The sequence below is a fragment of the Danio rerio genome, chromosome 23, assembly GCF_052040795.2.
Source record: "Danio rerio strain M-AB ecotype USA chromosome 23, GRCz13ab, whole genome shotgun sequence".
Lineage (NCBI taxonomy): Eukaryota > Metazoa > Chordata > Actinopteri > Cypriniformes > Danionidae > Danio > Danio rerio.
In genome coordinates this window covers 27,722,780-27,740,240 of record NC_141043.1, presented here as the reverse complement: position 1 = coordinate 27,740,240, position 17,461 = coordinate 27,722,780, and the positions used below count along the sequence as shown (strand labels likewise).

General features: G+C 34.9%; 1 protein-coding gene and 1 long non-coding RNA gene across 8 annotated transcripts in view; one reads left to right on the top strand and one right to left on the bottom strand.

Moving 5' to 3' along the window:
- Window positions 1–17,461, bottom strand: part of c1qtnf12 (C1q and TNF related 12) — a 49,966-nt gene that overhangs the window by 31,322 nt on the left and 1,183 nt on the right. Inside the window, exon 1 of one of the 3 annotated variants that reach the window (XM_087306213.1) lies at window positions 12,115–13,163. The exons of 1 other annotated variant lie outside the window; for it this stretch is intronic. In XM_087306213.1, the coding sequence (XP_087162339.1) occupies window positions 12,115–12,288 (174 nt within the window). In that variant the 5' untranslated portion in view covers window positions 12,289–13,163. 3 annotated transcript variants of the gene reach the window in all.
- Window positions 769–4,333, top strand: LOC137489126 (uncharacterized). Of its 5 annotated transcripts, none has more exons than XR_015523614.1 (7): window positions 769–813; window positions 2,407–2,464; window positions 2,554–2,647; window positions 2,771–2,928; window positions 3,024–3,119; window positions 3,294–3,411; window positions 4,180–4,333. It is a non-coding gene; the product is annotated as an uncharacterized LOC137489126 (long non-coding RNA). The 5 variants fall into 5 exon arrangements; XR_015523613.1 differs by having other exon boundaries at window positions 3,294–3,423; XR_015523615.1 differs by lacking the exon at window positions 769–813 and adding an exon at window positions 1,149–1,451.

Genomic DNA, 17,461 nt, shown 5'->3' with positions numbered 1-17,461 from the left:
GTTGACTCAAGGTCAACAGACCTCATTTACAGGGCACTTCACTTCAAATAATTGTTTGACATTAATGTTTTGTAACATTATAAATGTCTTTACTGACATACTTGATCAATGTAATGCCAAAACTTTTTAACGGAAGCTATATTTAAGCAACTGCACAAAAATAAGTCAAAATAATTACAATCAAGTGCTATTTAGATTTAGTGACCCCATCCCCAAATTAAATTTAAAATAAGTTTTCAAATTAATATCTAAATCTGATTATAAAATGTGGTTTCTTCTCAAATTCTTTGTGAAATATAATAGCTTACAAAGTGGCGTCATTGTTTTCATGTTACAAATAGTTTCAAATAGATCCATGATATGTTCAAGACTAGGCAAACTAAGATATAAAAAACAAACCTTCCAAAAGGGAGAAACTTGATTATAGAAACTTGAAAATGTGTATTCATAAGTGATCAATAAACTCTCAGAAATAAAGTTACAAAATGTGTCACTACACTGTAAACCCTAATGCTGTAACTAATTAATTGAGTTGAGTTCTATTAACTTAAATCATTAAAATTCGTTTATCTTAATTAACCTTGATGAGTATTTAGAACTTTTTCTTATTTTTGAGTTTGTAAAAATTTAATCTTTCAAGTAAGGTGAACAATTCTGCTGGGTTTAATCTATACAAAATGTCTCTTTAAAGTTTCATTAACTCAAATTCTGTCAGCCTAGTGATTTTGCGTCTGACGTCATCCAGGTTCACGTACGTGCTCATGCTTCATTCGTTTTTTTCAAGATGGCCGATCGGCCTCGCTTCACACTACAGTAAGTAAAATATTTACAAATCCAAGAAATATTAAATGTATGTTTTAATTAATATAATCACAGTAACAGTTCAATGTAATGTAGAGTTAATCAGGGTGCGTTTACATGTCGTACATTACAGAAAACATGTTTAGCCTCACTTGTTGCTAACTAACGTTAACATTACTGTTTAAAAAGTTAGAATCAGTGCAATGTTAGCGTTAGTTGTAATGTGTTAACTCTGAATTTTAACAGAGTGTGATAAAGACAAAAATATTTAAAATCGGCAGATTACATTTTTCAAAAAAATTTAAATCTTGGCGCGAGTATGCCTTTTCTCAGCCTGTGCTGAAGTTGTCATGGAGACGCGCGCTCTCACAACCGCATGTCATGGCGCTGCGCTGAACTCCATCCAGTCTGTGAATGTGGTATCATCTTCGCGATCTGTAGGCACTTCGGAAACGAAAGGCGCAAGAAACGTAACGTTAATCATAACTCAAATGATCTCCGCCTAAACACTTAACGGTATTTTCTGATGACGCGCAAAAACGTAGTCTCAAAACTTAACTCTGTCACACGCAGCTTGTTGCTTGCTGATCCATGTAGTTATGAGGATAGCCTGACGGAGAACATTTAAGCTGCGCTCCTCACCTGAGCAGGTACAGAGCAGAGCTTCATTTTACACTACCACATTGAGGTAAAGTTGGTTTTATATTCATACATTCATTTAGTAACAACTTGTGACTCGCTCCATAAATTGTTTACCATGGTTCTTTGTCTATTCGTTCTGAAATCACATGCAAGTATGACATGAAAACAACATTACACTAAATGCACTATTTTTTATGACTGAACAATGTTGTACTTTGAAAGTCATTGGCTGCTAATATGATTTCACCATTAAGAATATGCAAAAATTACCTTTCTGAAATTATATTATTAGGGAGAAAGTCTGAATGTGTAAATATAAAACTAACTTTACCTCAATCACCAGCACTGATCAACACTTAATATTTCCTCGCGCTTAAGACGACATCTCTGCATATCAATGATTACCTGATTAATGCGATCAGTTAAGTGAGTTTAAATGTCATTTAGGTCAAATGTATTTTAAAGGTATGATAAAAGTTTTTTTTTTTTCAATCTATTTTTTAAAATGTTTACTCTGGAGAGAATATAAACAGCCTAAAAAACAAAGTATGCATATCTATAACACATTAATACAAAATTATGTTATTAAATAAAATAATAACAAAACAAAATATTCAAGACGTGGTAAAGAAGACAGTTTTCTGTTGTGCAAATTTTGTAGCTTAAAATATATTTATATCTTAAAAATATAAATATTTTAGTCTATATATTTTTACATCATTAGACAATAAGGTAAGTTTTGTTATTTCTAGCTTTTAAAATCAGGCCTTAAATTTCTTTGTCGTCCTATTCAGTTTTAGAAATTTCAATACTGTTTAAATTAAATCTGTGTTCATCGAATTAAAGCAACTAACATGATAATCAGCTCTATTGCTAACCGTTTTGGAGGTTAACGTTAGACATCAGGCAATTGTACTACTTCCACTCTCAGCTAAATGACACTGTGACTTTGTGTACATACAGAATTGAAGGTCAGGTGTTGCTGACTACAGAAAGGTTCTTAAATGGAGGCATGTGAAAGGTGGGTAAAATATTTATTTTGTACTACTATGCCTGGCATATCCAGATAAAATAAATATTACAGTGTATTTATCAATGATACTTTTGCAGCAAGGAAAGTGAAACTTCAGCTAGACCTTGAGTTCAGTTTACAACATGAAGATCCTGCTTTCAACATCTGATCAACACCTGATTTTCATCTGAGGTAAAAAATAGATAAGTAAATGAAACATAATAATAATATTAATAAATTTTTTCTAGAATTGTATATTTTGTGGTGTGGGTTTGTTTTATGAAATTCTCTCTTGTTTCTTTTTGCTGTTTGCAGAGTACCAACATGTTACAAATGAGAATTTTCCCCACAAATTCTTTGCAAAACTGGACCACCACCTATTTCATTTGATGACAATTTTAAGGCAAACAGCATCCAAAACTGGCAAGAGAGCAGATACCCTGGCTAATCTTTTAAAGGTTTATGATGAGCAGGTATGTTTGGGGTCACGTGTTAAAGTATACATTAAAATATAATTTGAATTATTATTATTTTTTTAATTTTTAAAAAATAGATTCTTGATTTCCAGGAACTGAATGATGTCAGTTCATGACGGACTACTGTTATCAGAGGTCTTTTGGTCTTGCTGCGTGAGCGTGACTTAAGATTCTTTAGGAACACCATGGTAAGACTTCATTCATTCTTTTCACAATTAGGCATGTTTAATGAAAAGATGAAAGTTTTGAAAACTTTTACTTAATAACATATTTGTAATCAAGAATAGTTGATGAATCATATAATATTGGCTCAGTCATTTTGATACTGTCCTTACATTAATATCCTTGAATTATGTTTTTAGATTGATAATCCTGCTGACTGAAGATGCTTTATTGGCCCTGCATTCACTGAGGGTCTCTGTTGTCCTGAAGAATGAATTGGACACCACCCACAGCACACTTCCAGACCTTTCTTGTCTTGTATGGATTAATGTATGCTCTTCACATAATATATAGTAAAGGACTTTGAACTTGTGCAAAAAGTTTTGCTTGGCATGGATGATGGGTACGAGAAAAGTCTTGTAGCATGGAAACCTTAAAGAATGAGTTGATGTAGAGCTTTTTTTTTTTTTTTTAACTTAATAAAGACTGTCTCTGGGGTAGTAACTTCAAAACATTTATTTACCTTTAATTGGTAAGTATGCATTTTATTATATATAGGGATAGTTTGTCCAAATGTAAAATTCTGTCATTTACTAACTCTTCACTTGTCCCAAACCTGCTTGAATTTCTTGCTTTTGTTGAACACAAAAGTTAAGTAAAGCTGACAACCTGTAACCACTGACTTTCTAATAGGAAAACAAATACTGTGGAAATCGGTGGTTACAGGTCTCAGCTTTTTTTTTTTTTTCAACAGAAGAAAGAAACTCAAACAGGTTTGGAATAAGTAAATGACAGAATCATAGTTCAACCAAGACTGAATATATATATATATATATATATATATATATATATATATATATATATATATATATATATATATATATATATATATTGTAACGAGCGCACACATGCCACGTCGCCCTGGTCGCTAATTCAACCCAGCTGGACCATCATCAACACAGGATCGTTCACAGCTGGACGTCATCAAGTGGAGAGGCATATAAACCAAGCCCACGCAAGGAGAAGATGAGCTTCATTCACCCAATGACTCCATGCGCTAACGCTTGTCTCTCTGTCTCTCCACAGCAGACTCCAGCTCGTGACGATCCCACATCCGACTACTCACTGTCCTTCACTTACTTCCCGGAGCACCAGAGCACCTCACCTTGAAGAAGAGCACCGTTTACACCCCATTCACGTTGTAAATAAAGCACCCTCCGGGGACTTGTCTGTAAACTTATCCAACTGTGTCGCTGTTTTCCCTCTGCTTCGCTACAATATATATATATATATATATATATATATATATATATATATATATATATATATAATCTGCTCTCCGTTAAACAGAAATTGGGGGAAAAATAAATGGGGGCGAATAATTCTGACTTCAACGATATATATATATATATATATATATATACAGTTTCTGTGTAGTTTACACTAAACGAGTCACTTCACAGAATGTGCACTTATTATTATTTTTTTTAACGAATGCGTTAAGAGTAAGTTTTACACTTATTAATGTATTATTAAATTTTATCAAACTTATAGTTGTTTTTTCTTGAGGCTCTTATGTCTGATATCATATTTACATTGTGGGTAATTTTTTATTAATTTCAGAATAGTGTTCATTTTCAATCTCTTTATGTCTAATAGTTTTTATCGTTTTAAGACATTTGTAATTGCATAGGAGACAAATTTGAAAGTACTGTTGGACATTTTTTCTTTAACAATAAATGTCTAAAATGGTATTGTCTGTGTGTTTTAAATTACAGATTTATTTTGACAGATTTATGGGGTTTAAAGATTAAAATAATGGCTAATTTTATTTGTGAAACTGACGATGGAGAAGTTAATTTTAAAAATTGCTATCAAAATGTATGAGCTGGGTGACAAAGTATGTAAAGGTGAGATAAATAATTAAAAATAAGTTAATTGCTATTAAAATGTATGAGCTGGGTGATTTAAGTATTTAAAGTTGAAAGAAATTAAAGCAATTAAGTTAATTGGTATTAAAATGTATGAGCTGGGTGACTAAGTATTTAAAGTTTGGAAAAATTAAAACAATTAAGTTAATTGCAATTAAAACGTATAAGCTGAGTAACTTGGGTATTTTAAGTTAGGTGAAGTGTCTTGCATGAGTACAACAAACTCAAAACATAATGTTTCTGTTTACTTAAAATAGATAATTTCATAACTTAAAAAATTTGACGTAACTGATTACCTCAAATTTTTTGAGTTTTGTCAACTTATTCGGGATTACAGTGTAGGGCAATTTGTGGTACATATTAATACCTAAAAAGTACACATGCTCACCTCTGAGTACCTTAAAGGTACAAAAGGGAACCTTAAAGGTACAAAAGTGTACACTAAAGGTACTAATGTCTACCTGTATGTTACCTTTTAAAAAAGTACCACCCCAGTGACAGATTTAGTACATTTCTGAGTGTGTTTGTACGTAAGATTTGAAGTCATGTTTTTGGTACATTAAAAAAACACAATGTATCTAGCGAGCCCTATTACTTCACATTACTATAATATTAACTTCACATTACTATAATATTAAATGCTACAGTTAACAACAGATTCAAAAGTATCGCATCCAAGTGCTATTTATTATAAGATTTGATTATCAAAATGTAAAAAGCTGTATGTAATCATGTAAACTGCACATAAGTTTTCACTATTGTTTAAATCTGATTATAAAAGTCAGCTTCTACTCCAATTCATTGCGAAATATAATCATTTACAAAGTGGATTTCATTGCTTGTTTTCATGACAGATTTGTCTAAACATATACATTAAATGTTCAAGACTACAAGGATGTTAAGTAAAATATAAATCACATGTGCTAATGTAGTGCACAATGTTAATGCACTGTAAACCCCAACAGTCAACTTTATCTAATGAAACGTGTGTAAATAACTCAAAATTTACTGAAAGTTAATTCTACTCGTTTGAAAAGAGTTTTGAACTTAGTGTTGAAGGTAATGAGTTAGTTAAATACCTCATTACTTCAACTTAAATGGAGGAAGTTCACACTACTCATAGATTAGTTTTTTAACTTAAATGGTTTGTAGCAATTGGTTTCCTCAAACTGTTTGAGTTGCCTTAATGGGTTTTACAGTACTTAGTTGGTTTGAGTTCTCTTCATTTATTGGGTTTTACTGTACTGAAATTGATTCGTTTAATCAAATGGATTAAGTTCACAGTACTCATTGGGATCAGTTTTTGAACTTAAATAGATTGTTGCAATCGGTTTCCTCAAATGGTTTGAGTTACCCTAAATTTTGGGGTTTTACAGTGTGGAAATGTTCTTCTCTAGAGAACTAACAAGCTGTAAAAGTTTGCAGAACAAGTTTGAGAAATATTTTGTAGAAATATATACAATCTCATATATTTTTGTTTGTTTGTTTATATTTTGTACGCATGTCATTGTAAGATTCTGTATGAATTCACAACTATTTTTACTTTAGAATTTTGAGATTGAGCTGAATGAACCGATTCCCTTGTGTTCTGCATTACAAAATAACATTTATTGTTTGAATTTCCAAATAAAATAACAGATTTTATTAGATAGGGGATTCACGGTGACTCAGGGGGTAGAACGATTGCCTCACAGCAAGAAATTCGTTGGTTTGGGCTTCAGCTGGGTCAGTTGACATTTCTGTGTGGAGTTTGCATGTTCTCTGGTGTTGACGTGGGTTTCCTCGGGGTGCTCCAAAAACATGTGGTATAGCTAAATTGGGTAAGATATAGTGTATGTGTGTGAATGAGTGTGGATGGGTGTTTCCCAGTGATGGGTTGCAAGTGGAAGGGCATCCGTGGTGTAATACATATGCTGGATAAGTTGTTTCCGCTGTGGCGACCCCAGATTAATAAAGAGACTAAGCAGAAAAGTAAATGAATAAATGAGTTTTATAAGATAATGCACCTTGTGATCTTGCAAAAGGGAGGTGCATCTAGTTAATGTGAAGTTGTTGTTTTTTTACATTTTACAATCCCTTTTTGAAAATACATTAATAAAAAGGTCAAAATAAACACAACCAGGCCGCACTTTACTAAATGTGTAAAAACTCAAAACAATAACTCTCGTCAACAAGATCACTGAGGCACAAATGTTATACTGAGCGTGGTTGGCACAGGGATAGATGGGAGTTATTTGAGAATGCCAGCTCTATGGGTGGGCTGAGACAGGAGCTAATTTTCCAATGGAAACCCTAATCTCTAAACAATACAGGAGCAATAAACAAATACAGGGCTGGAATAGCTATACGTTGGCCATGATGGAGCCAGAAAACAAAGTGTGTGCACACAGGAGTTACCCAAAGATAATTGTAAGTACATTGTAAATATAATGACAAAGTTACAATATTGATGGAATCAATTACAAATTGAATCTACCTGCCTTTAGGCGACACTGTGGCTCAGTGGTTAGCACTGATGCCTCACAGCAAGAAGGTCACTGCTTCAAGTCCTGGCTGGATAAGTAAGCATTTCTGTGTGGAGTTTGCATGTTCTCCCCGTGTTGGCGTGGGTTTCCTCTGGGTGCTCCGGTTTCCCCCATATAGTGTATGTGTGTAAATGAAAGAGTATGGTTTCCCAGTACTGGGTTGCAGCTCGAAGGACATCTGCTTGTTGTGTAAAAAACAAGCTAGATAAGTTAATGGTTCATTTTGCTGTAGTGATCCCTGATAAATAAATGGACTAAGCCGAAGGAAAATGAATGAATCTACCTATCTTTAAAGAGCACAATCATATAAAGTGGCACAGTACAAAACCACAGGTAACTGGTATATTGCTTTATTATAAACAAAAAATTATGCACTGGTGTGGTCACAAACACAGTGGCATATCAAAATAGTTATCATTATATCAATCTTTCTTGGGTTAAACGTAACTTAATTCTTTATTTTATACCCAAAATGGCGTCAAATTAACATAGATGCTAAAAAACATGCTAAAACACAAATCAATTTGATATCAAAACTTTGACGTCTATTTGACATCCACACACTAATGTCTTTTTGACCATCAAAAAACCCAAGACAAAGCGTATTACAATATAAGAAACGTTTTATTCATCTGAAAGCTTCATTTGCAAATTTAAACTAGTTTATGTATTGCAATGCATGTAAAGAACCTCAAATTACTGTCAAGGGAACAAAAAATTGACATCTATAACACCGGTCTCAAAAACACATAAAAAATCAATCATAGAACAGTCCTATATTCAAACCATTTACAAGCAATTAGTTTTCTGCAACTCTCACATGGTCACCCACTGATGCTAAGCAGGGCTGGATGGGAGGCCACATGGATAAGCTAGGCCGGAAGTGGTGTTTGTGAGGCCAGCAGGGGGTGCTCAATCTGTGGTCTGTGTGGGTCACAACACCCCAGTATAGTGTATGGTGGTGGATGTGGTGGCAATGTGCAAAGTACATTGAGTGTCTAGAAAAGCACTATATAAATGTAAGGATTATTATTATTATTAATATTAAGCATTTTCTACTTGTTTTTGATGTTGTTTTGACATTAATGTGCACGCTGAGCCCCAAATGCAAATGTAAAAACAACCCTGCTATACCATTATCATCATCTGAAGCCATACTGGCACCATAAGTCTCAAATAACAAATAAGTTTTCCTTAACGTTCTGCTGGTGAACCGCTACAAAGCAGACTAATTGATGCTCTGATCAGCCCCTTTGAATGTGCATTCTTCACATAACTCAATCCTCAATCACCCATTTCACACATTAGAGCCTGTTCTTGGCCCTCTAAAGGCCACACACCTGCAAAGTGCTCTATTTATCATACTGAGACTCATTCTGTTGAGCTGTTCAAGAGAATTAAACCTGTCAAGAGCTCTAACTCTCCAGAAACATACAGTACATGTTTGAGTCTGTGCCAAGCTAATTAGAAGCGGTTGTAGCATCTCCATCAAGGGCTTTGGATGAGCTGGCTCTAAGCTTGTTCAAATAGCCAAAGTTTGCAAAGCAGCCGGCGACTTCTGCTCGGGCACATATACGAAACATGATGAGAGACAACTGTGACTGCCAAATTCAGTCGGCTTTGCTTGCTGATGAGTGTGCTGACATATTTAACAGAGCATTTAAAACACATCATTCTGAGGTATTATATCTGCCTAGCTGTTAAAAGGGGTTTTACATTGTGAGGAATGATCGCTCGATAAAACGCATTACATTTACACATTTGGCAGATGTTTTAGCCAACTTACTCAAAGTGAATTTATTGTATATTGACTTTTTTTTATCACTGTGCATCTTGTGAGTCCTATTGATCTATCATACACGTTATACATAAATTAATAAACATCATATATCTGTGTAATATTTTAGTTTTTTGAAACTCCAAGGGCTCTATTTTGACGGTCCATGCGCAAAGCGCAGGGCGCAAACGCTTTCAGGGCGTGTCAGAATCCATTTTCGCTAATTTAAAGATGGTAAAATCCGCTTTGCGCCGTGGCGCATGGTCTAAAAGGGTTGAGTTTATTTTCTTAATGAGTTATTGGTGTGTTTTGAGAATAAACCAATCAGAGTCTATCTCCCATTCCCTTTAAGAGCCAGCTGCGTCGCGCCATAAGCGCATTTGCTATTTACAGGATGTAAACTAAGTGGAAGTGAAAAAACTGAGCATTTCACTAGCAAACAGTTAACAGTTTTTTTTTTTACAGAAAACAGTTAAACAGAGCATCTACCGGGCAAGAATGAGAGATAAACGATCTACTTTCACTTTCGCTCTTCGATAGGTAAACCTTTATGCACAGACATCAATTAGCCTATAAATAATTAATTTCGTTTGTTAAGCACAAATATTTGTTTCAAAACTATTTCTTAATTCAGTTTTTATTTTCAGCAAACGAATAAATGAACGATAATAACGAAGTTTGTTCAAAAACCTGAGATATATCCTAAAACACATGCTGTGCCCCATATGGTCTAAAACCTGCAGCTGGGCAAATCTAAGCTTGTTTTTAATAAAACAAATATAAATATGGATTTAATAAATAATACTGCTAATAATAATAACATTATACAAAAGCAAATTGCTATGAATGAACTGAAAAAGCCTCCCGATATTAAGAAGGCTCTGCGCTGGAGTTTAGACCGGGTTTGTTTTGGTCAAATGAAAAATCTATTATAGTTTTTCAAAATAGCAACGCACCAGCAGTGCACCTCAGAACGCCTTCCTTTTTAGACCAGAATGCCTATGGGCGCACATATGAGCGCAAATGCATTTGCTATTTAAAGAGCGAGGCGCAACGCCTCAAAACGACTCTTGCGCCAAGCTGAATCTAGCAAACAAGTATTGAGCCGCGCCTTGCGCCTCATTGCGCCGGGTGTATGATAGGGCCCCAAGACTTTATTTAAGTTTTCTTTATTTATTTTTAGATTTATGTAATTTATTTATTTATTTTTGCATAAACAGTTCTGGAAACCACAAAACATTTTAAGGATTTCTGTAAAATCATTTTATGAAAACATTTTAAAATAATTTTCTATCAAAAGTTTTAGGATTTATTTAAAACAAAACATTTTGTACAGTTAAAAGGGCTATTACTATTACTTTTTGATCCATTCAATGCAAATATATATATTTATACAGTTGAAGTCAGAATTATTAGCCCCCCTTTTTTAAATATTTGCCAAATTATGTCAAACCGAGCAAGGAAATTTTCAAAGCTTGTCTGATAATATTTTTTATTTTGGAGAAAGTCTTATTTGATTTATTTTAGCTAGAATAAAAACAGTTTTAAATTTTTTAAAAGTCATTTTAATGTCAACATTATTAGCCCATTTAAGCTATATTTTTTCCGATAGTCTGCAGAACAAACCATCGTTATACAATAACTTGCCTAATTACCCTAACCTGCCTAGTTAACCTATATAATCTAGTTAAGCCTTTAAATGACATTTTAAGCTGTATAGAAGTGTCTTTAAAAATATTTAGTAAAATGTTATTTACTGTCATCATGGCAAAGATAAAATAAACCAGTTATTAGAAAGAAGTTATTAAAACTATTATGATTAGAAATGTGTTGAAAAAATTAGGGGGAACAGAAATTAGGGGGGAAAATAAACAGGGGGGCTAATAATTCAGAAGGCTAATAAATCTGACTTCAACTGTATATATAAAAAATATTAATAAACATATTTATAAATATATATATATATACAATGCTTAGGTTCAGTGATTTCACTTTTATGGCAAAGAATAAGTTCCTTTTATGATTTTCAAAGTAAAATAACTCAGCATAAACAAGGGAGGCTGAGAAAAATGCTCATTTTCTATGGAAATTTCAGACGGCACTTAGAGTTTTTTTTTCATCTGAACTCTTCATTAATACACCATAATTAAAAAAAATATATAAATTAATAAATTTAAAAAAAATATATATATATATATATATATTTTTTTTTTTTTTAAATAATATATATATAATTTATGGTGTATTAAATCATGTAAACACCTTTCATCGTTCTCAAGTAATTTTACTTATACAGTAGAACAGCCATTAGGGTAAGTCTCTCGATAAAACATAGCCCCAAGATATTTAAAACACTTGTAACAGTGGCGTCAGCCATCTGTGTTTCACAGCCTTGCTGATTACCTTCAATGTCACTAAAATGAAGTCACACAGAAACAAGCTAATTATAACAACCATTATTAAATATACAATATCTGACATAGCTACATAAAAAAGTCAAAGCAAAATTGTAAAATCAGCCTTTTTCAGAGCCCATACCTTTAAAAGCACAATGTTGACTGAATTAGCACTTCAAGACACCTTTACTGTAATAATAATCATCTTTTAGACATATTTGAGAATGCTGCATCAAGTTGCTGTAGCCCTAAAAAGACTGCACACCTGAACACTGCTTCTAAACAAGAGCTTGTGTAAAACTATTACTGAACACTCTGATGTGAAGTGGTGTTAATGCGCAGAGCTGGATAATGAACAGCAATGCATTGAGAAAGGCTCATGTGATATCTACCTTTGGGCTGCCATCCAGCTCCTCGCTGTTGGAAAGAGTGGTGTTGAATGCTTCGGTGTGCTGTGGAGCGCCTTCCTTCAGCCTCTTAGGCACCTTCCTGCCCTCGGCCCACCCTAGAGGGATGCACTGGCTCCAGAGCACAGCCGTCACCACAGCTAGTACCCAGCAACGCATCTTCAGCCCACCAGCCAGGAGACCGTTGTTGGGTCAGAAATCAGACTCTATCACAGTCCTTCTCTCTGTGGGAAGTTCTCGACTTCAAGAAATACAAAGGAACAGCGAGATGTCCCGCACGCTTGACCTCACCGGCAGATAAATACTGTAAGAGGCAGGCAAAGTGATTAAGGAACTTGTCCACTCCACCTGATACCTCAGCCTGCTCTTGATCTTCTCAGCAGCTACCAGTGTGAGGCTCAAGCCCCTTTGGCAAAAACAAAGCAAAGCTTACTCGACTATGAAATGTGTCAAGTGCGGAGCAATCCTGGGAAATGACAGGTCGTCGCTGAGCTGACAGCAAATAAACCCATTAGTGAGATTTTTCACGCTTCCTGCCCCATGGGGGGTAGCAGAGGGCAACTAAAGAAGGTCCCAAACTGGGAAAGGGGGAAGTGGATGGAAATTACTCAGATTCCCTCTAACTTTCTCTCTGATTCTTCACCTCCGTCTCGCTCCTGGGATGTGGAGTCTGTGTGGTGATGCAGCTGAGAAGATTCTCTGGTAAGCAACGCTAAGCTCTTGCCCCATCAGTCTTCACATGTGGTTCCTTCTTGAAGCCGAGGTGGGAAAAAAAAAGTCCTGAGGGAATTGGAAGTTGGAAATGATCCAGTTTTCTTAGCCTTTGGCCTTCCTTTGCCTTTTTTTCCTTGCAGGGAAAAATCAGTCTCCCTCGGAGCAACTTTAAAGCACTTGATGGGACGATCACACCCAAATACATCAGCCTTGGGTGACAAAAACAAATGCACGCTCTCCCCAAAGAGCAAAATCTGTGGTAGGTCCTGCTCACAGTTCTGTCCAAATCTTATGCTGTTGCTCCTGCACTCTCTCACTCTGCTTACAGGAGGGCTCGCAGCAGAGTTTATCACAGCCCCCTCTCTGTCTCTTGCTCTTTCTCTCTCTCTCTTTCTGATTCCCTTGCTACTCTTTTCCTCATCAGTGAAACTGGCAACCTCAGTGGGCTCAGCCCTGTTTTATCTCACTAATGAAATACTCAAGTCTTGAGGGAGAGCTCTTTGGCAGGCAGACTCTAGGGAATGCGTGTTCATGTGTGTAGGTGTAAATCTGTGCGTGTATGTGTCTGAGTGAGTGTGTGTTGTGTCCTACTTTGCAGTACATGTGACATTTAGACTCAGAAAGAACTGCTTTTAGGGACTAAAAGTGATTGACCAACTGACTAGACTAGATGTCTGGAAAGGACTGGACAGCCCTGTTATGGAGTCACTCCATAACAAACTTAAAATCTGCATGTACGCACAGCCTACTAGTACTGCATCAGAAACATAATCCATAGTACTATTAATTTCTCATTGCTAAATGTAATAACTTGCAAAACATGCTGTTAAACATTAGTGTATAGTGATCCTAGTATTACTACAACATAAATCACAATATGTTCATGTTATTAATTTATCATTTTACTCACTGTGATTCACTGACAATTATGCACATTTTGAAACTTTGTGGTTAAGTTTTGCAATGCTAATAGACAGTGCTGTGTAATACTGGTAACATTCTACATCCTCTGATCTTCTTCCTCCCTCTGGTGGCTGGAAATAAAGTTGCAGGACTTAATATTTTTCAGTGTGTATTATTAATCTGTATATTATTAAACTTTACTATAAAACCAAAATGCAAGTCGCAAATTAAAAAATGTTTCTCACACTTATTTTGAATTTAGATTTAACTTACCATAAAACTATTTTAAACACACACACAAAAAAAATTGTGTGTATGCTCAGGGATAGGCGATATAAGTATTTCAAATGTATTTCAAATGCAAAATAGTATTTTGTCATTTGTATTTGATAGGGTTTATGAAAACTGGTTAATATTTTGTAGTAAAAATACTTTAGTGTCTTCTATTTTTGTATTTTTAAACCACTGTAAAATACTTTGTAAGAAGTCTACATGATGACTTTGTAAAAATGCAGCCTCAAATTCATGCTTTCTCGGTTATTTGCCTAGGATTGACATCAGAACAGAAAATTTATTAATATTGAAGAAGGGCGTCAATGTTTGGAGTATGGATAAAATATTATGCACTAACAAAACCTCCAAAAGACCGTGTACTGGTGTTCACTAAGGAGGTAACTTGACACTCTTCCATAAGAACTGAACAACTCTTGGGAGAAAGAGTATACTGCACATATAATAGTAGTTTATGATGGATTGCTAATGTAGATGCCAAGAAAATAAGACATTAACAATATTAAAATAAATTCCACAGTGGCGATTTCTGCGATACTTCATTGGGAGTTTTAAATGCCACTAGTTAATCTGCTGGTGCTCAAATGAAGAGGACATGTCTGACTAAAGATGTCAAAGTTTAAATTAATTTAAAAGAATTATGTGTACAAAAAATGTAAATAACCTCTTCATATATCACCCATTTAAAATATAAGGCTGTTAAGAGATGGTGTCAATTTTAATGGCCACGCAAATGATGGAAACACAATAAAGAGATACTATGTTCCAGCTCATAATCTGCATTATATGGTGTTTTACAGTGATTAAAGACATCCTCTTCAAGACAGGACTTTCTGTATAAAATTTGTACAAAATGTATGCTAAAAATATTGGCAACTGACCCAGCCGGGACACAAACCAGTGACTTTCGTGTTCAAACAGAAACAAAGGTTTATGAATACCTATTCAGGTGTTTTTGTCTCATAGGAGAGGTCAACAAGGTGCGGACAAGCTGACTTAAACTTGCTCAGAGAAACGTTGCTGCTGTCAATTATTGTGTACTTCACTTTAACGGTAAAGGGACTGATTGAATATGGAAGGTTTGCGAAGAAATGTCATGCTCCCTGGTAAAAGTATTTTGCAGCATTTTCAAAATGCAAAATACAGTATTTTATTTTGATACATTTGTGGCTGCTGTATTTTGAGTTTATTTTGATACATGTAAAATTGAGGTATTTAATACATTTCAATGTATTTTTGCCAATACTTGTGTATGCTTTGCTTTTGAATGTGGTATTTTTGACATCTCCTAACGAGGCACATATTAAGGTCTTGATAGATTAGATGGTAAAATATACAATCAATTCACATGTGCAGTTATAAAAAGGTCTGACTAACCTTGTCTCAACTGACAACTTGCTATGGCAAGACAACTGAGTCAAATCATCTGATGGCTTGTAGGTTGCTTACAGGCAGCAGTGGTAAAAATTACTACAGTGGTCCAAGGAGGACAATCTACAAGCTGCCTACAGTGTGATAAAAGCTCATTAATGCATGTGCGTCAAAGAGTGTTCTGCATCTGGTCCAAGCCAGCAGAAGGTCTGCTATGCCATAAGCCACTGAAAGGTTTAATGATGATTATGGATAGACACAACAAAAAGTGCATTCCTCTGCAAGCAGCAGACCAGCAATCATACAGCCTGGTGAACAAGAGTCATCTACAGTAAAAAAGCACTTCTACAAAGGGCATGCCATCTAAAGGACATGCAAGCAAGCATTGGAAAGTGACTTGCACCAAAGGAAAATCACTGGGTCTGATAAGTACTGTTATATGTTGATTTATATGACAATGTACATGTGTTATTATATATGTATGGCAATCTACGTGTGTGTCTTTAACTTTGGTAAGTGATGGCCAAATTCACTTTATTGTGAGAAGACAAGATTGTGGAAAGAGTTAGATGCTTTGGGCAATTTTCTGGTTGTAGAACTTGAGTCTGAATCAATTATAGGTTTGATATTAACGTAAGCTAACTAGTAGAAGCTAAGAAGATAAATTTCAATCTCCTGATGTTGAGGAACACTAGTTGAATGGACATCCTTGTTAGTGTACTAGCCTCCCATGCCAGAAATGAAAATTTGGAGTAAACCAAGTAGAACTCAAAGGGTTAAGCAAACTGTAGGATTTAGATGACATAAAGATAAGTGCTAGTGCTAAATGAGTTGTCTGTATTGCTGTCCAAACATTTATTCATTCATTCATTCTCTTCGGCTTAATATTCTCTTCGGCTTGGTCCCTTTTTTAATCTGGGGTTGCCGCAGCGGAATGAATCGGCATCTCATCCAGCATATATTTTACGAGGCGGATGCCCTTCCAGCTGCAACCCTTTACTGGGAAACATCCATTTAGCTTACCCAGCTCACCTATACCACATGTTTTTATACTTGTGGGGGAAACCGGAACACCCGGAGGAAACCCATGTGAACACAGGGAGAACATGCAAACTCCACACAGAAATGCCAGCTGACCCGGCCGGTGCTCAAACCAGCAACCTTCTTTCTGTGAGGAGATTGTGCCACCCACTGCGCCACCGTGCTGCCTCAAACATACTTCCCCAATTAATAATATGTTAAATGTGTCATCTGAATATTGTCTGAATCAACAGTAGCCTATCTGAAAAAATAAATAAATAAAAATTAGTACCCAATAAGTACCCAAACAGCCTACTAATTCTAGCAGCATTCTGACGTGTGCATTTGATGAACATTACCTAAAGCACATGGGGAAATGGCATATTAACCAACATACTATACTATCAATATAATAATATAGTGATATCATAATATATAATATACCAATAAGGCAATACAGTGACTCTCCCTGTGTTTGCATGGGTTTCCTCCAGGTGATCCAGATTCCCAAAATTTCAATTTTCCCACAGTCCAAAGACATAGGTGAATTGAATAAACTAAATTGGCCAAAGTGAATGAGAGTGAATTAATGTGTATTGATGTTATTAGATAAATTGGCGGTTCATTCTGCTGTGGTGACCCCAGATTAATAAAGGGACTGAGCCGAAGGAAAATGAATGAATATACTAATAAAATTCTGTAGGTTTTTGGGGTTTTACAACAATAGTAACAATCACATATGTTTTAAGTTACCATCACATAATTTATTGATTTAATAAAGTGAATATTATATTGTTTTTAAAGGTAACTGTATAGTTCCAGTGTGTCTCTATGTATTAAAAAAATTATTTTTTTAGTCTTTTTTGCCTTCTATTGGTGTTATGTCAAAACCAATTAATCCTATTTGGAAAAAGTCCCAAAACACAAAAAACATTAATATGTATTTGTTTATGTTTTAAACCTGTTGGTTTGTAATGACTTTAACTGAATTTTTATGAAACATTACAAACTTCTGTGATTATTTCTATTGTTT